Here is a 21,950-nt window from a genome sequence, read left to right as displayed (position 1 = left end):
TGAAATGTCTTACTATTAGATTTTATTTCAAATGTGTAACATTTTAAGAAAACAAGCCAGGCGAGGTAGCACACGCTTGTAATCCCAGCACTCGGGAAGCTGAGGCAGGAGGATTGCTTCAAGCTTGAGACCACCCTGGCCTACACGGTGAGCTCAACAGCAGCCTGAACTGCATAGTGAGACTCTGTCTCAAAAAAAAAAAAAGACCGAAAAAAGAAATTGAAGGTAGAAGTCAGCATCTTTGATGAGGAGACCACAGCTAGTGCCTTAAGTACAGTGTTTCTTTCCCTGTGAGTTTTCCTGGCCAGTGTCATCCCGAGTCCCCTTAATTACTTATTGGGTGTTAATGGAGAGATGGTTTCCTAAGTTGATAATGAAGAGCCATTCTTTGCTTTTCAATATTAGGACTTATCTTTCTTTCTTTTACCATTAGGACCTTTCTTGGCCAGGACTTGCAGTGGGTAACCTATTCCATCGTCCCAGGGCTACCATTATGGTGTTGGTAAAGGGAGTTGACAAACTGGCTCTACCTCCAGGCCGTGTCATTTCATATCCTTTGGAGAATGTGAGTATTGCTTATTTTAAAAAATAATGATAGACTTTTTTTGTCAGTGTTGGAGAGCAAACCTGAGGCCTGATGCATGCTAGCTGAGTTATGTGCCCACGCCAAAGGGATGCGCTTTTAATTTTCTCTTTTCAGCTGATACGATGAATTGCATTTTAACTGCACTTCTCATGTCTTCTTTTGGAAGCACATTAGTTGTAAATTTATCAAGCTTAGCCACCCTCTAGGGATAAGAATACGTTCTAGGATAAAACTAGAGAAATTACCCGCCTCAAAAGACTTGGTGGCTCTTCTGTGTGGGGCAGAGTCACTAGAAGAACCAGTTCATAGCTATTTGTTTCTCAATAAATTTATAGGAAAAAAAAAGAACCAGCTAAGGATGCATCCTACTACATTTTTCTGGGTACATTGTCTTGTTTCCTTCCCTGCAGCGTTTTTCCTCTGACACCAGAGGCTATTTGCTGGCCCGCTGGCTCCTTGTCAGGCATTTAGGTAGTATAGGAGGGGCTTACTGGCACTGCATGCTTATAGAAGTGGTGGATAAAATGCCATAAAAACCTTTTTTCTTTGAGTCAAGATCTCACTGTGCAGTTCAACCTGGCCTTGAACTTGTTCGGGTAGCCCAGGCTAGCCTCAGACTCACAGGGCTCCTCCTCCCTCAGCTGCCCAAGTACTGGGATTACAGGCGTGCACCACTATGCCCGGCAATAAAAGCATTTCTGTGAGCATAACTCCACTGGAAAGCAAAAGATGGGTGTGCACAGGTGCCAGACAGAACTAGAAATGGGCCACTGTGTGAGCAGGAGCCGACACTGCAGTTGTGTGGCCTGCAGAAGGCCGGGGACTGTGCATGCATGGCTCCATAGCCAGGGCTCTTCTGGTGAAAAATTGAAAGGGATTTGTAAAGCAGCAGCAGAAGAAAGCGATGCCCTGACAAAGCGGGTACAACAAACGTGCCATGCTCCTGGAACTACCGATAACAAACCAATCTCAAAGAAATTGTAAAATCTGTATATTAAATTATAAAAGAGTTAAAGGGAAAAAATAACCACTCTGAGGCAGTTATAAGACACTGTTGGATCTGTGGTATTTTTGTTGATTTGTAAATATTTCATAACCTGTATTGTGTTTTTTTTAACCCATGAGAGAAATCATTTCCAAATGCAGGAGTTCTTTTTTAGTAATTTCTGAATTTTTAATTTCTAACATCATTGCGTTAAGACTGTGGCCTATATGATGCTGCTTTTGGGGAAAGTTTTTTCAGTTCTTCCTAGAATCTGCTATAGATTTGTTTCCAAGCACACCTTGCATGCTTATGCAGAATGACCATGTGGTAGGTTACAAGGCAAATCTAGGAGGTGCTTTTTCTGTGTGTGTACCAGAAATCAAACTCAGGGCCTTCTGCTTCCAAGGGGGGTGCTATGCTGCTATCCCTGGCCCACAATACAAATCTGAACAAACGATAGAATCGTTATCATATAAACTACCCTTTCCAACCACAGTGCAGTTAAATCTAAAAATAAACACAGAAATGATAACTTTGAAAATGTATTTGAATGGAGCAAGGCATAGTGGCACATGCCTGTAATCCCAGCATTTGGGAGGCTGAGGCAGAAGAATTGCCATAAGTTTGAGGTCAGCCTGGACTAACTAGCAAGAACCTGTCTCAAAAAATAACAACGAAAGTCTTCAGATTGATTTCTCCCCCTTTTCCTTCTAACCCTACCCCCTAGCTCTAGGAACCACTCTCCTCCTCTGCTTCTATGAGCGCAACTGTTTCAGATTCCACGTAGACCTGAGATCATGCCGCAGCACATCCTTCTGTGCCTGGTTTACTTCACTGAGCATAAAGTTCTCCCAGTTCAGCCAGTCTGTCACAAATGACAGGATTCTACCCGTCCTTTTGAGGGTGCTGGGGATTAAGCCCAGGGCCTCTTACATGCTAGGCAAGTGCTTTATCTTGCAGGCCCCCCACCCCTCCGGCCATCTCCTTTCTCATTTTGCTGGCTATGGACACCGAGGCTGCTTTCAAAGCTTAGCTGGGGGCTGGTGAGATGGCTCAGTGGTCTAAAGCACCTGCTTGGAACAAGCTTAGCAAAGCCCAGAGGCCACGGTTCAATCCCCCAGCACCACATGCCAGCCAACCCCGCCCCCTGGTGGGCTGAGCTGGCCACACACACACACACACACACATAAATAAAAAAAATAAAATTAAAAAAAAAAAAAGCTTAGCTGACACAAACAGCACTATAGTGAACATGGGTGGATACCTCTTGGGCATGCCAACTTCAGTTCTTTAGATGTATATGCAGAAGTGAGATTGCTGGATCATGCTTTAGGGATCTGATGTGCAACATGACTATGCTAAATACTAATGCACTTTATTTTTAAATTGATAAAAATATTTAAAATATTTTCACTACAAAAATTATGTGAGGCTATAGGCTTATTAATGAGTTTGATATAATCATTCCATGGTATAAACATATTTTAGATACCCCATAGGTATAATAACTGTTAACTGTCAGTTAAAAATAAAGAATATGCAAATGCTAAAAACAGACAAAATAACTCCTGAGATTTAAAGCATATTGAATACCCAGATATACTAAAGCCAAGTCAATACTTAGATAGAGTGAAATTAAAGACTCATCAAGGAAATGAAAAATCTTTTGACTGTCATCTATTTTATTTTATTTTGAAGAGTAAAAACAAATAGCAGAAATAAAGAGGACAACATATAGCAGTGCATATGTTACAGATTTCCAAAACGAGAATAGCTAATTAACCATCGTTGTTATATTATCTATTTTTATCATCAGATCTCAGATTTTATGCAAGATTGGACAAATAATTGATTATTAGTGTTTGCTTTCAAGAAACCTTAACTTTTTCTATTTTCTTGTCTTTACATTTTTTAAAATTTTATTTTGAAGAGTAAAAACAAGCAAAAACAAAAAGAAAAAAAGGAGCAGGGTGACATACAACAATACATATGTTACAGATCTTCAAAACAGGAATAGCTAATTAACAATGGTTATATTACCTATTTTTATTGTTAAATCTGTTGCTCAGACTAACAGATATAGTTATGCAAGATTGGGGAACTAATTGAATATTGGCACTTGCTTTCAAGAAATCTTAATTTTTTTCCTTGCCTTTTTTAAAAAATGTATTTTAAAGAGTATAATAATTGATAAGACATTAGAAACGGTACACATTTAGAGGACCAAGGTGAGAGGCATCCAACCATGGGTTTTGTGTTCCACATTGCTGTGTCCTCAATATCGTTGCTCAGATCGCAGATACCAGTATACAGAGTTAGTCAAGGTGAAAATTCTAAAGGGGAAATGGAAAATCTTAAAAGCTATGAGAGAGAAAAGACATTGTCATTACCAAGAAATGAGAAGAGAATGCTGGCAGATTTCTCATTGTTGCCACTGCAGATCAAGAAAGGCAAAGCAGTAATTCTGTCCTAGAAAGCTGGGCTGCAGCTGATATTTCTGATCATAAAGCAAAGTGGTACTGACCAGGGAGAGCTGTGAGGTAGCTGCTGGGAGGGCTGGGGGTGGAAGTGTAGTGTACGCATGCGCAGAGCACAGGGCTGGGATTGGCGATGGGCAAGAACTAAGTCCTTGTTTTCTCTAACGAACACCAGTGCCTAAGCCTGAGAAATCAAGATTAGTCAGAGAAGCCTGTTATTCAGATGTAGTAGTTACAACAAAGGGAAACAATACATTTCAAAGTAAGTGCCTCAGAGGAATGGGAAATGAGGGAAAGACAGACATTTTTCAGGAAAAAGTTTTTTTGGTTTTTTGTTTTTTGTTTTTTTTTTTTTTTTTTTTTTTTTCAGAACTGGGGATTGAAATTAGGCCCTTGCGCTTGCCAGGGAAGTGCTTATTCCACGGAGCCATCTCCCCGGTCCCCCCCATGAAAAAGTTTTAAAGAACTATTTTTCTTTTTAAACCATATATATATAAGCATGCATGCATGCCATATATATTGAGAATTTATTTTAGGAAGTAAACAAGAAAAAGAAGTACATCTAAATAATGGCTTGAAGAATAAATTAGTGTGAGAATTTCCTTTTTAATTTTTTTTAATATCCCAAGCCCACTTTTAAAATATGTATTTTTGGGGGCCAGGGAGATGGCTCAGTAGAATAAGCATTTCCCTGGCAAGTGCAAGGGTCTGAGTTCAATCCCCACAAAAAAAAAATAATAATTTTGAGGCAGGATCTCTGGGTTTGAACTTGGGATCCTTCTGTTGCAGCTTCTTAGAGTGCTGAGATTATAGGCATGAGCCACCATGTCTGACTCCAAATTATTTAGAACTGAATAACAAGTGTATCTTGTATTTAAATATTATCCCAGCACTCAGGAGACTTAAGGCAGGAGGATCGCTACAAGTTTGAGGCAAGCCTGGAATACATAGTGAGATCCTGTCTCAAACAAAAAATTTGGGGTACAGCTGCAGTGGTTAGGAAAGGGAAATTTATCTCCTTAAATGGATGTTAGACAATTTAGGTTGTCCATGATTGGATATTAATGACCTGAAGACATCAGGAGAATTTCAGAGTAAATGTGAGTAAAATGGAAAGAGGGGAACCATGACGACTGGAAGGCAGACTATTTTCACCAAAAGCATTTCTGTAGTTAATGATGTGGTTTCCATGGGAATGACTGTAGCTTTCCCTTGGTCTTCGACTGGCCTGACCCAAGCACCATTTCCTTGGGAGAAATGACGCTGGGGCATTGTGGCCCTCACTGCTGAATTCCCTCCAAAGCTTGAAGAGGACCAAAGAAAGCACCATGTGACAGGGAGGCTGGCGACAGTATGCTTTTACAAGCTTAAGCACTCTTCCCCAGAGTTACTCATTAACTCCTGTGAAGAGAATTTGGGGAAGAGTTAATATGCACCTTGACTAAGAAAAAGCTGATTTCATTTCACAGAATCATAGAATAAATAAGCTTAATGTCGATGCTGGGATTTCATCAGTGAGATTTACATAATCACATTGATTTCTGCCTGTACCACATTAGTATTAATTTGCTACATATAAACACCCAGTTTTAAGTGCTAAAGGGAAGAAATCACTTTAAAAATCTCCATTAAAACAGAACTGTTGCACTGCTTGTTGTAAAACAGTAATATGAGGAATAAAATAACTTTTGAGGGGAAGCTTACAGTAACTTATTTTTTAAATAATGTGGAGCAAAATAAATTTGTAGCAGAGAGGAGCCAGAATTTTGGTTCCTCTTGAGGGTGGAAGGGGTATTTCTAGGGTACGGATGATGTTCTATGCCTTCATCTTTTGGGGTTCCATGAGTGCATGCATTGGTGAAACATTTGTTGAGCTATTACCCGAAGATTTGTGCACAATATGCATGTCGTGCTTTAATAAAAATGCAAGTAAGAAAGTAGGCCTCACCACAGTCGGTGGTCTTTCAGTCTAATATCGCCATGTGTTCCTACCATATACAATTCGTGGAGTATACTTTACAGCTCATCTAAGAGTCTGGTCTATCTGAAGATAAACCCTACCTCTTACTAAATATTTTTTAAAATTTTGAAATGATAACAGCCCTATTTCTCTGTTCAGTTAAATTCACTACCTCAGATTCCTCCAACATTTTCTTAACTACTGTACAGAACTTTATAATGGAATGCACATTCCTTGTGATGTGTTTAATCAATATTGAAACCAAATGTGTTACTGCTTAAAATACAAGAATGACCACCAGAAAATGGCTTATGCAAAGTAGTGTCCTGTCTTTCATGTCTGCAAGTTATTTCCCCTTTTGGCACATTGCAAGATACAGGCTTGGCCCACTAGGGGGCTGTTTAATCTTCCAGCTTCTCAAAGGGGCTCTGTGTTTGAAAATGATTTTGGTCTTCTAAATTTACATTTAAAATGCTGGTGCCTTTGTTTCATTTATTCTTTCTTCCCATTTTGGTTCAGGAAATAATTGCAGTCCTCTTCTTAAATTTCAGGCAGTTCCTTTTAGTCTCGACAGCGTTGCAAATTCCATTCACTCCTTATTTTCTGAAGAAACTCCTGTAGTTTTACAGTTGGCTCCCAGTGAAGAAGTAAGTGATTTTAAAAAAAAGTTATTAAGATGCTTTAAAAATTTAAGCTTTCTTTGCAGACCAAAAATTAGAGAAATAAAGAAGCTACAAGGATAGCCAATATTTTGGCCCTAGCCCTTTAGGGTCAGTGAGGACTCAGGACCTAAGAGAACCTGTACTGTAACATCCTGTAACTCAGTGGTGTCCCAAATTTTCTAATCAAGGAGATTATGGGGCCACAGAGGAAAGTGATCGATGATGTAGAGTGTAGCTAAGGAGAGTCACGTGGAGAGAAAACATTCTCTGAGGCTTGCACAGAGAGCAAATTGGTCAAGCATGGGCCGTGACTCATCCAGATGGCTGACACTGACAGAGGATCTGTGAGGTGCTGTACATGGCTTCAGGGTAAATCCTGAGGGGATCTGACTGACTTTGTCAGATGCAAAAGTTACATTTTTAGTTATATAGGTCTTGCTTTAACTTGGCCTTAACTATCCAGTAGAAAAGTGTAACCACGAGGTATAAAAAGTAAAGATATATTAATATGCTGAGCTGTAAAGGTTCAACTCAACAACTTCTGACAATTGTCAGTTCTGCTGATAACCCACTACTATTATGGACTATTGGACTATTTTGGGTTATTTTGCTGAATTTTAGTACCTACAATATTTGAACTGGCATCAAGTATGAAAAGGTCCTTTAAAGACTTCTCCAAATACAGCTTCTTTAACAGCAATGGAACACCCATCTCTAACAAAACAAAAAAAGGGGGATATAAATAAAGGACCATTTTGTAATGAAAAAAATATATATATATGTATATACAAAGTGGTTAGGGTAAATATAAAGCTATTTTCAAGAGTTGCCAAAGTCTTAACAGTTTTATTTTTTTTAGAGAAATATTTCTGCAATGAATACATAGCATGAGGTTAATAATAGATTGCACATTGTAAATAATTTACAAACTTAAATGAATATAACAATAAAAATTATCCAAGATAAAAATGAAGAAGAAAGAATTTACAGATCAGTCATATAATAGTTCACTCTATGCCAAAATCAAGGAACTTATATTCATATAATTAGAATTCTCAAATTAGAAAGGGGTAGGCAATAAATATTTAAAGATTTAAAATTTCTGAATTTAGTTGAAATTATAGTACCACATTTCCAAGAAAAATGAACCTTTTTCACAAGAAAGTTGAATAAAATTATACCAAGATACACAAAAATGAAATTGTCCAAAATTAATTGTAAAGAAAAAAAAGCATATGCATAAAAAATATTAGCTATGGAAGAACACAATTAAATAGCATATTATTCCACATTAGGAAAAACGAGCAAAAAAGGAAAAATGAGCAAGAGTGTAAGAAACTAGACTAATTAATTCGAAGGACTGAAAGAAAAAAAAAAGATCTGTCCTCGTTGAATTTTATGTTTAGCAAACATACCTTCGAAAACTAAAAAGATATTTTCCAGTTATACAAACTCGAAATATTCTAATACCTCCAGATGTAGCATATAGGAAATAACAAAGAGCATAATCCAGAAGGTAAGAGAAGCTGCTGTATGGTCCTGGATAAAGAACAAAGAACTCTCAAAATGATAGTTATGCAAGATTATATAAAATATATTAGATGAACCCATTTAGAAGGTCATTGAATATTTCTACAAAATAGTAACTAACTTATGTCGGGTTATATACATTTTTTCGTGTGTGTGTGTGTATGTGTGTGTGTGTGTGTGTATGCATAAAAGACAAGAAGTAATATAAAGTCAAGGAAAATGGAAATACACTTTTGAAAGTTTCTAATATTAGGAGAAAATATCATGCCATGTCTTATAAGTAGATTGTAAGTCAAAAACATAGTTATAAACCTTAAAACAAAAGTTAAGATTAAATAATATTCAGAAAATTAATTAAATATTAACTAAAAATTAAATATTTCAGAACACTTCAACTAAGAAAAAGTTTTCGTGATAGTAAGGAATTACTGAGAATAAAATATAACACAAATACTGGAATGGTAAATATATGACCAGACCTTCTGACAGTTTGGGGATAGGATATTGCACAAAGTTCTAGTATGTCATGGACGTGGACAGTGTCCATGACACTGGTGGCCAGATGTCACTTGTGGGGCTGAGCTACTGCTATTTCCTTGATATCCACCCTATAGACCCAGACAGAATCATGACAGAGCGTGCAGGAGAAGTCCATTTGTAGAGTATGCTGATGGAAATATTTTGCTGCTAAATACAGAATAATTGAAAGACTGCTGTAGTATGCCTCGTTTTCTCCTGTGTTTAATTGTTTGCCTTATTTGCTGGGTTCTTTCCATTCTCATTCATGGAGTTGTGGTCATTTTGATCCCTCTCTAGAAATACTTTTAGTAGTCTGTGTAGGGTTGGCTTTGTTGTCATGAAATTCTTTAGTTGTTCTTTGTCATGGAAGCATTTCACTTCTCCATTAAGCTCAAAAGAGAGTTTTGCAGGGTATAGCAGTCTGGGTTGGAATCTGTTTTTTTTTTTTTTTTTTTTTTTTTTATTTATTAATTGCGGAACTGGGGATTGAACTCAGGCCCTTGCACTTGCCTGGCAAGCGCTTATTCAACTGAGCTATCTCCCTGGCCTGGAATCTGTTTTCTTGCAAGACTTGTAGCACTTAGCTCTGTGCTTTTTTTTTTTTTTTTTGCGGTACCAGGGATTGAACTCAAGACCCTGCGCTTGCCAGGCAAGTGCTTATTCTACTAAGCTATCTCCTTGGTCCTGCCGTGTTCTTCTTGACTTGATGGTTTGTGGAGAGAAATCTGCCATTATTCTGATGGGTTTTCATTTAAATGTGATGTGTTTCTTTTCTCTAGTGACTTTTAGTATACTGTTCCTGTGCTGAATTTCTGGGATCTTGATTATTATATGTCTGGGTGTGGTTTTAATTGGGTTGATATTATTTGGAGTTCTATATGCTTCAGTTGCCTGAATATCAGTTTGTCTCCCCTTATTTGGGAAGTTTTCTGCTATTACTTCCTTCCATATTCTTTTTATATCATTTGTATTGACTCCTTCTCACTGATGCATATTAGCCTTACATTGTTCATCTTTGCATTGTCTTGCAGATGTTAAATTATTTTTTCCTGCATCCTAGTTTTCAGGCCCTTGCACTTGCCAGGGAAGTGCTTATTCCACTGAACCATCTCCCTGGCCCCAGTTCTAGTTGTTGGTTTTTTTTTTGTTTGTTTGTTTTGTTTTTGTTGAATGTTTATTGAGCTGTAACAATGTGATAGGTGCCACACAAAACATCAGACACAGTACCTGCCCAGTGGGCTTACAAGTTCTAATTGTTTTTAAGAGATCTTTTCTTACCTTTTCTCTAGCTGCAATGGTGTCTTCAAGATCTGAAAGTCTATTTTCACTTTCCCTCAAACGGTTTTGCCAGCTTGTCATTGAGGTTTTAATTTCCTGCATATCACTTTGAATCTGCTTCACGCATTCTATTTCTTTCCCATATTGCTCATTCAAGGATTCCATCATTTTTCTATTTTCCTCTATTTTTTTATCAGTGTCTTCTTTAGAAGTACTTCGTACTACTTTCATTATAATTATCATTTCTTTTTTTTACTTCAGAAATTATTTCTGATCTGATTTCCTCTATACCTTTCTGAGGTTGTTTCTTTACCTTAGACGCTATTATTTTAGAGATTTCAGGTGTGCGATTTCCAATTTCTTCTGTGCTGTTGTCTCCTGCATTTGTTCTGGGTGGACTTGGGGCCTGAGAATGCATTTTGCTCCTTCTTGTTGTCATTTTCATTGTCTTCTGACCTTTGGTGTATAGCTTTGGTATGGTTATTACCTTAGCACCAGGTCCAGATCTACCAAGTTCAAATTCGTCCAGGTGGGTGTGGCTTGGGTCTGGCTGCTGTGCTCCACTTCTTCCTGCTGCAGTCCTTGGAGGTGAACCCTCTGTGCCACTCTGGCAAGATGTTCTCTCCTGGATCAGCTGGGTGGGTCTTGCTCCTAGCCTCTCTGCAGGGAGTTCTGCTGCAGAGTTCCACACCAGGCCTTTCTGATGGAGGAAGTTCCACTTACACGCAGGGCCTGGGTTCTTGGTCGAATGAGGATCCAGCAGGCCCTGGGCGGTGCCACTTACCTAAATTTTTTTTTTAAATTAAGCTTTCAATATTTAATGAAAATTTAAAACTAATGAAAAATGCTGTTGGGCCTCTATGGGTTAAATGAATTGGTCAGACTGTGAGGAACATGCAATTTTGGGTTTTTCTTACAGAGAGTGTATATGGTGGGGAAGGCAAATTCAGTTTTCGAAGACCTTTCAGTTACATTACGGCAGCTGCGCAATCGCCTGTTCCAGGAAAACTCCATTCTCAATTCACTTCCCCTCAACTCCCTGAGTAGGAACAATGAAGTGAGTATTTTTTTTTCAGTACTGGGGACTGAACCTGGGGCCTTCACACTGAGCTGCATCCCTAGAGTCCTCCCTTTTCCTTTCTTTTTTTTTTGAGACAGGGTCTTGCTGTGTAGTTCAGCCTGGACTTGAACTCACTATATAGCCCAGGCTGCCCTCCAACTCATTGCAGTCCTCCTGCCTCAGCCTCCAGAGTGCTGGGATTATAGGCGTGCACCACCATCCCTAGCCCTTTTTATTTTTTGAGATAGAGCCTTGCTAAATTGCCCAAGATAGACTCAAATTTGCAGTCTGACTGCTTCAGCTTCCCAGAGTACTGTGATTACAGATCTACACCACCACTCTGGCTGTGAATATCAGTAATTTCCCTTTCCCTTGCTACTTGAAATTTGAGACATTTTGAATTGTGAGAAAAAATGGTGCAGATTTCCTGCTGGAGTAGATTCTTCTTTCCATTGATGTCATTCTCTTAACAATCTCACAAATAGACTTAGCCTCAGCATGAGGCGAGCAGTGGTGTAGTATTATATTCTGGTACAGGTTGCTCTCTGTTAATCCAGGTAGGGCAGGCATCGCAGCATGGTCTCGTGGAACCGTGTAAACCTAGTGACACCGGGGCTGTTAACTCACGGTCGTGACTGCTGACACACTGCCCCATTTTCCTTTCATTTGATACTGGTGGAGGGAGCCACCTCTGTTCTTGATTCTTCCCTTTTGCCATGTGCTCTTGCACCCAAACCACGGGGTGTGCCACTTTGGCTATTTCCCCTCCTCCATGGATGACTGGGGCCACCATCTTTCATTGTCCAACATAGAACATGTTCAAAGGCAGTGAGCAACTGGTCCCTTGGCAAGGTCTCACTGCCCTGTGCCGGATACCCGAGGGAGAAAATCACAATTCAGGTGCTTCGTGTCATGGCCCTGGCAGAAGTACAGCTCCCGAGAAGTAGTCACTGTGCCAGGGATGGCCACCGCCCTTTGGTCAGCAAGTGTTTTATGTGCTTTCTGGGGAAGGGGTGCTAGGGATGGAATCCACTGAGCGACAGCCCCAGCCCTATGCATGCATTTTCAATGAAAGTGAACTTACCAAAGGGAGGACAACTGTATAAATCACTTTTGTGACGCATAATACTAATACCCTCTCTTTTCTTTGATAAATGGCATATGTAGATCTCTGATGCATATTAAAATAATGCTCACTTGTTTGGCTCTCTGAAGGTGGACCTGCTCTTCCTTTCAGAACTGCAAGTGCTCCATGACATTTCAACTTTGGTAAGTAGGCTTACTCCCATTTTCCAGTTCTGTCTCAGTTGCTGGAAGACACCACTGAAGTCTGGCTCCACACGCCCTGGATTCATGATCCCATCGAAGTTGAGAAATTAGTGCTGGTGCTGGGAATTTTGAACTCGTGTCTTATTGACACCAAATAGTTTTGCATCTCTACCTTTAGGAGAGACAGTATATCCTCCAAGAACATAGGCCTGGGGGTACAAACACCCTGGCTGTAGCTCAGAGTTGGCCATTGATTTCTTGTCAGACAGTAAGACTTAATTCCTGCACCTATAGCTTTGGGTCGAAAGTAGACATAACAGTTGGAACTAATAATACTGTCAGCCAAATCGTGGAGGGAATAAATCTGTCTGAGCAGCACTTCAGGGTTGTTTTCTTGTTGTTACTACTGTCTTCTGGAGAATGCTCTTTTAAAAAACATAATCCTTGTGGCTGACATAGAAACTATTACCTGTTTGCTGAAGTTATTTTTCCTAAACTTTTGCAGCAGATGTTGATTGAAGGATTTTGAACTTTAGCACAGGGGGCCTTGGGTGTGGCCTGGCAGGGCACATGGGGTTAGCCACCAGTGACCCATTAATTCCTGCTACCAAACTGGACCAACCATCTGCTTTTTCATGCCCCGCCCTATGTCTGAGTTCTTAAAACTAAGCACTGTTGTTGGGACCTTTTATTTAACATTTAGGGAGTTCTGTCAACTATCTCCCAAAATGAGATTTATCAGAAACTCCCATGAAACTAATACCTGTGTCACCACTTTAGGCTGTGTGCTGTGACACACTGGCCTGGTTCCAGGATACTCCAAACAGTAGGGAACCTGTGGCACATGCCACGGCCGACTGTTTGTCACCAGTGAAAGCTCTAAAAGGTTCACCGCCACTTCCCTAGATTATTTAGGCATAAAACTTCATCCGGCTGGGTTTGATATCTTACTTTTTCCCCTGCCTTTATGTGTTTTCTGAAGTTGTCTCGTCACAAGCATCTAGCCAAGGATCATTCTCCTGATTTATATTCACTGGAGCTGGCAGGTTTAGATGAAATTGGCAAACGTTATGGGGAAGACTCGGAACAATTCAGAGATGCTTCTAGGATCCTTGTTGATGCCCTGCAAAAGGTAAATACAGCTGTGGTATGGAGGTTTGGGTGTGAATGTTCCACTTACGCTTAGCCCTTTTAATGGAAAAAATCTGTTTTGTGAAACACCATTGACTGAATTTATTTTTGAGGTTTGTGGTGCTGGGAATGGAACTTAGGGCCTCGTGTATGCCAGGCAAGCACTCTACCACTGAGCTACACCTCATCATAATTGAAGTGTTACTTGATTTCTTTGAGAGTCTAATTATAACAGCCAACGGTAGAGTCAGGTCACAGGAGTATACTGGAATATCCATCCGTAATGCTGGTAGGGGCAGCAGTAGGAGATGACTGATAATTATATAGCCCAGGCTGGTCTTGAACACACTATGTATCCTAGGCTGGCCTCAGACCTTGTCCGCCTGCCCAGCTTCCCAAGTTGATTGAAGGATTTTGAACTTTAGCACAGGGGGCCTTGGGTGTGGCCTGGCAGGGCACATGGGGTTAGCCACCAGTGACTCATGAATTCCTGCTACCAAACTGGACCAACCATCTGCTTTTTCATGCCCCGCCCTATGTCTGAGTTTTTAAAACTAAGCACTGTTGTTGGGACCTTTTATTTAACCTTTAGGGAGTTCTGTCAACTATCCCCCAAAATGAGATTTATCAGAAACTCCCATGAAACTAATACCTGTGTCACCACTTTAGGTGACACAGTGGTGACACTTTAGGTGCCAAGTGCTGGCATTTCAGGCTTGAGATACCATATCTGGCCATTTCAGTTTTTAAATTTTGAGACAGGGTCTCGCTATGTAGCATGTAGCACAGGCTAGCCTTGAAATTATGGTGATCTCCTGCCTCAGCCTTCAAGTGCTGGATTACAGGCATGCGTCACCGCACCTGGCATTTAATTTGTTTTTATCTGTACAGTTCAGTGGTATTGGGATGTTCCGTGTTGTGTAGCTACCGGTACCATCCACCTGTAGAGCTTTTTTTTTTTTTTAATTTTATTTATTTATTTGTGTGTGTGTGTATGTGGCCAGCTCAGCCCACCAGGGGGCGGGGCTGGCTGGCATGTGGTGCTGGGGGATTGAAACGCGGTCCCTGTGCTTTGCTAAGCTTGTTCTAAGTAGGTGCTTTAGACCACTGAGCCATCTCGCCAACCCCACCTGTAGAGCTTTTTTCTCTTCCCCAACTGCAATTCTGCACCCACTGAGCACCATGACGTAGAGGCTGTCGCCCAGCAGCACAGTAGCGGATGTGTAGCAGCGGCAGTCAGCGCTGCTGTCTTCCATGCTGGAGTCACTCCACTAACTCAGGGAGGCCTCGTGTGGAAATCTCCGTAAATGTTTGTGATGAGCCATCACTCCCCCTGAGGAGGGTGTCATTTATTTTCCTGTTTCTCTTCCCTCAATTTGTGTGCCAATAAGTTCAGTCTCTTTAAGTAATTTTATTTTGAATACTTGAATATGTATTAAAGCTTAACACTTTTCTAAACATTTTAACATAATCAAACCTTTAAGATTTGCTTCTTCGAGGACATAGTATATATCATGAGCCAGTAGGTGACTACATATTGTACCTGCACACAGATTTCCAAATAATTTAAGTATGCATTTGACTCACCACAAAAAGTGATGTGCGAGAGGTAGTGCAGATGGCAGTTAGCTTGACTGAGCCATCCCACAAGGTGTACATATTTTAAAACGGTATGTTGTACAGAATAAATACCCATAGCCTTGGGTTCTACATCTGTGGAGTCATCAATGAAGAATAAAATATTTGGGAAAAACCTGCATCTTTACTAAACATGTATGGACTTCTTGTCATTGTCCCCTTAATAATACAGAATGACAGTATGTCTGTAGCACTGACATTGTAGTAGGTGCTGTAAGTAAAGCAGAGATGGTTTGGAGTATGTGGGAGGACTGCATAGATCCAACACAAATACTGCACTGTTTCATTAGAGCGGCTCGGGGGCCTGCCCATTAGCTGAGGTGTTTAAGTGCCTGCTTAAGCAAAGCAGTCAGGCTCAGGATTCTGTGGTTCGATCCCCAGGTCCTCAGGCCTTACCAGACCTGCCCCTAAGGCATTCTGAGCCAGCCAAAACAAAAATCCTTCTTATTAGAGCAGCTCAAGCACCTACAGATTTTGGTATTTGGGGAGTAGGTCCTGGAACAAATCCCCATGGTAACTAAGAGACAAGTATGTACAAATTATGTCAGTTAAAACAAATGAAGACAAAAGTGTATATTTGGAACTCATAATGTTAATGACTCCCTTTCAGTTTGCAGATGACATGTACAATCTTTATGGTGGAAATGCAGTGGTCGAATTAGTGACTGTCAAATCTTTTGACACATCTCTTGTGAGGAAGACAAGGACTATCCTTGAAACAAAACTAGAGGTGAGTATATTTTTAGATCCTGCCTTAAAACTGAAATGGGGGGGTTGTTTTAAAGTACATTCTCTATCTCCTCTGGGTGTCTAATTCACAGGTGATGGTTTGCCATGATACTAAGTTCCTTGGGATTGCCATCAGATGACACACACGTTTGGGCTAGGGGTAAGGGTAAATCAGAGCCGGCTGGAGAGCTCACATTGGCATACACGAGGACACAGGAGAGGCCATGTGTGGGAGCACTGAGGTTCTTCAGCCTGTGCACTCTGCTCTCTTGGGAAGCGTATGATCTCTGCGGCACAGTCCCACGCTTTCTGGGTTCCTCTGTGAGACTTCTTTATAATGTTGCTTCACCTCCATAGTCTCTTAGTGTGGATCTTGCTTCGATTTTAATCATTTAGAGAGCTGGAGACAAGGGTACTAGCCATGATAAACTGGGTGTGTGTACATAATTCTATACATGTGTATACGTGGCTGTAGCAGACGCGTGCTGACAGAAACCATTGGTGTAGACACCCCATATACCTTGTGACCATGGACACTGCCCACAGTCAGATGCCTAGTCACTCCTGTGCCCTCCCCTTTGGGCCCACATGCAGTCCCCACCTTGCTCAGTGTCACTGATGACAGAATGGGACTGGGAACAGGGAGGTCAGAGCTAATACCTATTTAAGATGGTCCAGAGCCGACTGGCCTGCGAGTGTTTCCTTCCACACTGAACTGGTTTCAGGAACCTCTGTTTAAGACAGCGTGCCCCCACTGCCCAGTTTCCATTGTGCAACATTAGAAGTGCTGGATAAATCATCGAACCCCCGCCTTTTTTTTTTTTTAATAGAACCCCTTTTTTTAAGTGCATTGCTCAATGCTCAAGAAAGGGAAATTCTTCAAAATAACAAAGAAGAACCTATAGTAAGCAGGCCATTGTAAGGCCATTTACCAGTTGGGGCACCAAGAGGCCTCTGGCTCGCTGACTGTCCTCTCCATATATAGTGGGGGCCTGACTATGCCGTGCCCCCTGAAAGGAAAAAGGAGAAAACAGTCTGCCCACCACCGGGGGCAGCTGGGGCTCTGGATGGTTGGTGTATGTGTTGGGAATGGAGCTACCTCCCTGGAAATTGTTAACCATGGGGCTCAAATCCACATTATCCGCAAACTCTATGGCATCTCATAGGAATCAAGCACATCTTCAACTGGTCTCTCCAAATGTGGACACAAAACGAGGTGAACCATGCACAGAGCTAACCTATGGCAAGCACAGGTTACTGCAGCCAGAGAGCCAAACTGGACCCCAAGAACTTGGATGGGAGCATGTGAGGGTACACCGGGAAGGAACCATTTAAACTGATAAAAGAATGAGAGTCAGAGCAGAGCACAGAGCTCTTATTGAAAGACAGGTTTGAATTTAATGATGACTGTTGAGTGGTAGGTTCTCTCAGCATTGCCAAGTTAGGCCTGCTAACTTTTCACATGAAGTGACTCTGGAGCGAAACTCGCTGGCTTCAAGGAGAGCCCAATTGCTCAGGGATTCTTTGACAAATTAGCTTATCTTCCCTAAGGTATATTAGGTTGAGTGTATGGTCTAGCTGTTCTACTGGGTAGCCTGAGTTCTGAGGAAGTAGTGTCTCAAAGTGTTGTATATGTAGTGAGGAACAAGAATTAGGTGAGGCCAGTGGATTTTTTTACCTCAAGGCAGTGAAGAAACACTGCCTCTAATAATCTAGTACTTACATGTTTGACCATTAAATTCAAATGTCTTTAAATACAAGTTCTGCTTTTTGGTTTGACCCCTATTTCTTTAATTAGTTTAGGCCATGACTTAACGTCCTATGCCCAAATAGTGTATGACAGTGTCCAGTGGTCCGCAACAGGTCCAGGCTATGGGGCCCTGCCTGTGACCAGCACCCCTCCTGAAGCACTGTCCAGCCCTCTGTCTGGGCTGTGCTACTCAGTCACAAGGGAAAGAGCCTGCATGTTGCGAGGGCTCCTTTCAGGGTGATGGAAATGTTCAAAACTGATATCGCAGAGTAAGGGACTGCATAATTACACGACAGTTCATTGGAAGGTGCACTTACATGGGGTGCAGAAAGGAACCTGTTTACCAAAGTAAGTAAAGACAGTGCAGCCTTCGAAGACCTTTGAATCCTTTGCCTCTACCCTGAGCTCCCCGCTGGTGAGCATGCACTCTGTCCATACTCCCCTTGGAGGAAATCACTGTCTTTGGTATTTCAAGGGAAGCATTAGATGTTGGAGGAGTCGTGTGCCAGGCGTGTGCCGGGCGCTGGGGCTGTAGGGATGGAAGGAGCCGGTCACACTCTCTCCGGGCAGGCGCATCTTGCTCAGCACTCCCAGCTTCCCGCCTGCTCGCTCGGCCCCACTCTCTTCTCCCTTGGCTCTTGTGGGGATGGCGAATTGTGGCTGACAACACAGGGCAAGCAGTGGGCAGCAGAATGGTGTCCGTGTGGTTTATCAGAACAGAGAGGAATGCTCTTTCTTGTGAGGAGGGGATTGAGGAGGACTCTCGAGGTAAAGCCTAGGCAGTGGTGCTGAGGCAGCCGATTGTTATCACTGCAACTCTAAGAGGATCGAGTTGCTGCTGCAGGCCTTTTACGAGGGAGACAGGTGTGGGGGAATGTGCCCTTAAGCGGCCTCCACTGTTGAGGTCAGACTTCTGGTGTCTGGCCAGGCAGTCTGTGTCATTTCTTTGATCTTTGCATTCCAGCCATTTGTGACTCTTTCTTGTGCTATCAGGGACTTGTCCTTTGTCCACGGTGCTCTAATTTCCTGAGGCTTATCTTTAGCTCCTCTAAGTCCTGGGCCTAGTTCACTCCATTTACTCAGGCCTTTTTATTCTAATTTTCTTTCTTTCTTTCTTTCTTCTTTTTGTATTTTAGGGAAGGGTGTGCAGGGTGTTCAGGGTCTCACTACTAGATCGGGTTCATAGTGATTCTCCTGTTTACAGCCTCCCAAGTGCTGGGATTACAGGCACGCACCACCACCCCTAGTCTCAATCGCCATCCCAGTGCACCCCGGGGGTGGGGCCGGCATGGCAGGCCCCGGGAGCAAGCCACTGGCCCCTGCACCTGCTTGCAGGCATTTTCTCCCCATGTTTCTATCTCCTGGTCTCACTACATCATCATCAGAATTACTTTTTTAGAGACAAACCTGATCATGTCACTGAGTTCCTGCTTGAAACTTCATAGTGGCTTCTTTTTTTGGTTTTCTGAGACAGGGTCTCACTTTTTCCAGTTTGAGCTGGCCTTACACTCACTTTGTAGCCCCAACTAGCCTGGAATTTGCCATGATCCTCCTATGTGAGCCTCCTGAGTGCTAGCTTACAGGTGTGCCCCGCCACGCCTGGCCCCCAGTGGCTCAGGTCTAGGTGCTCCATTGCCTTCCTGCTTGCAGCTGCATCCTGCTGTTGTCCTGTGTGCAGTGCTGGCGACGGGGCCAGGGTCTCGAGCGCTCCTTCCCTGAGTGAGTGCTCTGCCTCTGAGCAGCACCCCCAGCCCTGCCCTACTTGTTGAACTCTCCAGCCAGAACGAATGAAGTCTCCCAAGCGTTGCCTCTGTGCAGGGATAAGTTGGTAAGTCAACCCCACCCCAAGGCTTGGAGATGCCACTTGAACCAAAGATGTGCATCACTTGTTTTGCTCTTTAAAGAAATTAAGGCACAGCAACCATCGAAGAACAGTAGCTGTGGCCCTCCCCTATCCCACAGCCCTGGGCCTCAACAAGGACCACAAGGTGACTAAGAATGTGAGCAAACCGAGGCACAGCCACCGCTGCAGATGTCTCACCAAACATACCAAGTTTGTGCAGGACATGATCCGGGAGGTGTGCGCCTTCGCCCCCTAGAGCGGCGAGCGAGCCGGCGAGCGGCGCGCCATGGATCTGCTCAAGGTCTCCAAGGACAAGCGCGCCCTCAAGTTCATCAAGAAAAGGGCAGGGACATACAACCGTGCCAAGAGGAAGCATGAGGAGCTGAGCAACGTGCTGGCCGCCATGAGGAAGGCAGCTGCCAAGAAGGACTGAGCCCCTTTGGAATAAAACTTTGCAGAAAAGAAAAAGAAGGAAATTAAGATTATACACACAACTATGTGACTTTTAATTATGTAAGGAATGAGGACAGTATTAACACTATATAGTTTTCTTTGTTCCTCAAGCTGTCCCCTGTCTTGTCCCTCTGCCCTTCCCCACCCAGAGAGAACAGCGATCTTGACCCCATGAGATAGAATCCAAGGCTGCCACCAAGCCCCAGCCCCAGCCCACGACCCCAGGCATCGTGTCACCACCCACTACCTTTCTGGTCAGACTTCCTATGGCACTCCTTAAACCATGGGTTCAGTTTTGTCTGCGTTTGAATCTGTACGGATGGCATCACCGTATGCATTTCCGCTCCTTTGTTCTGTGTTGTTCTAAGAGTGCTCAGGCCGATGGACATAGCTGCTGTGGAGTCGTCAGTGCCGCGTGTGCCACGGGGCGCGTGTGCCCACTGCCCTTTCCGCTGACATTCTCAGCCACATCTGCTGGCCCATGGTACATGTTTCCCCAAGGCTGTGGCCTTACTGGCTCACAGGCTTGCTGCCCTCAGCTTGTTTATTGCCCAGTTGCCTCAAGCAGGCTCCTGACTGACATGCCTTTCAACAGTGCCCGTGCCTTCACCACAGGGCCTCGCCTTCGTGGGGCCTCCCTGCACGAGTACTTCCTGTGTCACCGGAGTAAATGCTAGGACCATGAATCCTAGCCACTAACCAAGGATCATTTATTTTAAAATTTTTCGCTCTTGACTTATTTTTTCCTTCTTTTATGTGTTACAGAACACCGCAAGTCCCTATAACCTTGCATACAAGTATAACTTGGAGTACTCAGTGATTTTCAACATGGTGCTTTGGATAATGATTGCACTGGCCTTGGCTGTGATTATCACCTCTTACAACATTTGGAATATGGATCCCGGCTACGACAGCATCATTTACAGGATGACAAACCAGAAGATCCGAATGGACTGAACTGTCCTCATGCAGACTTAAACAAGGGGCTTGGGCTGTTTTATTACAATATACCTTTTAGTGTAGTTTAAAATAGATAGTACACTTTAAATTTATTTAAAAAAAAACCAGTAAATTTTGTTCTCTGTTTTGTGTGTGCCTGTGCTTCTTTTCAGAATATAGTATTGATAGAAATCAAAATATGTGACATAGACTCCATGATATGCTTGAGTATTATAATACAGCCATTTAATAACACAATTTCATTCCATTTAGTAAATTTGGAAACATGCACTGAAAGAAATGTAAAACACTTAGGATAGCTTATTTTATTTATGTTGGAAAATGCACTGAATTTATTAGAGAAACTTATGAATGCTTAATGTGCTTGTACAGGACAGAAGAAGTCCTACTTGGGCCATTACATACTATGAACCATTTGTAAATGCATTCTATGTAAATATCTCTGAGTGAGGGACATTTTCTTAGAGTAGCCCTAAGATACTAGATATATTCATACAGTCAAATTAGTTCGGAACTGTGTCTGATTGACAGTATGGCTGTTTTTAACTTGCGCTGCAAGTTTGTTGACCTGTGTGTCTAGGAGGGATATTATCGCTACAGTGACTTAAGAGATTGGCTGTGTGGCATGTAGATGCTTGTAATTAGAAAAAAACAGACCTCTGAGGGAACAGCTAAAGGCATGAATCTAAAATATTTTTATTTCAGTAACTTCCAAAAACCCTATGAAGTTACTGTGGTCTGTGGTACAACTTTATTCTGTAGATTAGGTGAACATAGATGATTTGTACTTTTCATGTGAAAGTGGACCAATGTCTATAAAGAGTGATAAATAAAGTTAATGGTTACAAATCTGTGTCATTTCAATACTAAATCCATATTGTAAAAACCTAAGTAAACAGGCTTTATTTCATCATGGCTATTTTGTTAAGCAAAATGGTTCACACTTCCTTTCTTTTTTTAATTAGTACAGGGTCTCACTACGTAGATCAGACTCCTAGTGATCCTCCTGTTTTCAGCCTCCCAAGCGCTGGGATTACAGGCACGTGCCACCACGCCCAGTCTCAATTGCTGTCTCAGCACACCCCAGGAGGGGGCCAGGGCCCACAGCATGGTGGGGATT

The 21,950-nt window shown here is 42.2% G+C and overlaps 1 protein-coding gene across 1 annotated transcript in view; it reads left to right on the top strand.

The window, feature by feature from the left end:
- Positions 1-21,683, top strand: part of Atp6ap2 (ATPase H+ transporting accessory protein 2) — a 29,147-nt gene extending 7,464 nt beyond the window's left edge. The window contains exons 3-9 of the mRNA XM_004645585.2: positions 434-565; positions 6,560-6,655; positions 10,917-11,054; positions 12,273-12,326; positions 13,309-13,458; positions 15,706-15,825; positions 20,636-21,683. Coding sequence (XP_004645642.1) covers positions 434-565; positions 6,560-6,655; positions 10,917-11,054; positions 12,273-12,326; positions 13,309-13,458; positions 15,706-15,825; positions 20,636-20,827 — 882 coding nt within the window. The 3' untranslated portion in view covers positions 20,828-21,683. The remainder of the gene's footprint in view (positions 1-433; positions 566-6,559; positions 6,656-10,916; positions 11,055-12,272; positions 12,327-13,308; positions 13,459-15,705; positions 15,826-20,635) is intronic.
- Positions 21,684-21,950: the final 267 nt, after the last annotated feature.

Source organism: Octodon degus, unplaced genomic scaffold, assembly GCF_000260255.1.
Source record: "Octodon degus isolate 3935 unplaced genomic scaffold, OctDeg1.0 scaffold00232, whole genome shotgun sequence".
In the NCBI taxonomy this organism is placed as follows: Eukaryota; Metazoa; Chordata; class Mammalia; order Rodentia; family Octodontidae; genus Octodon; species Octodon degus.
This window is presented reverse-complemented; position numbering and strand designations above follow the sequence as displayed.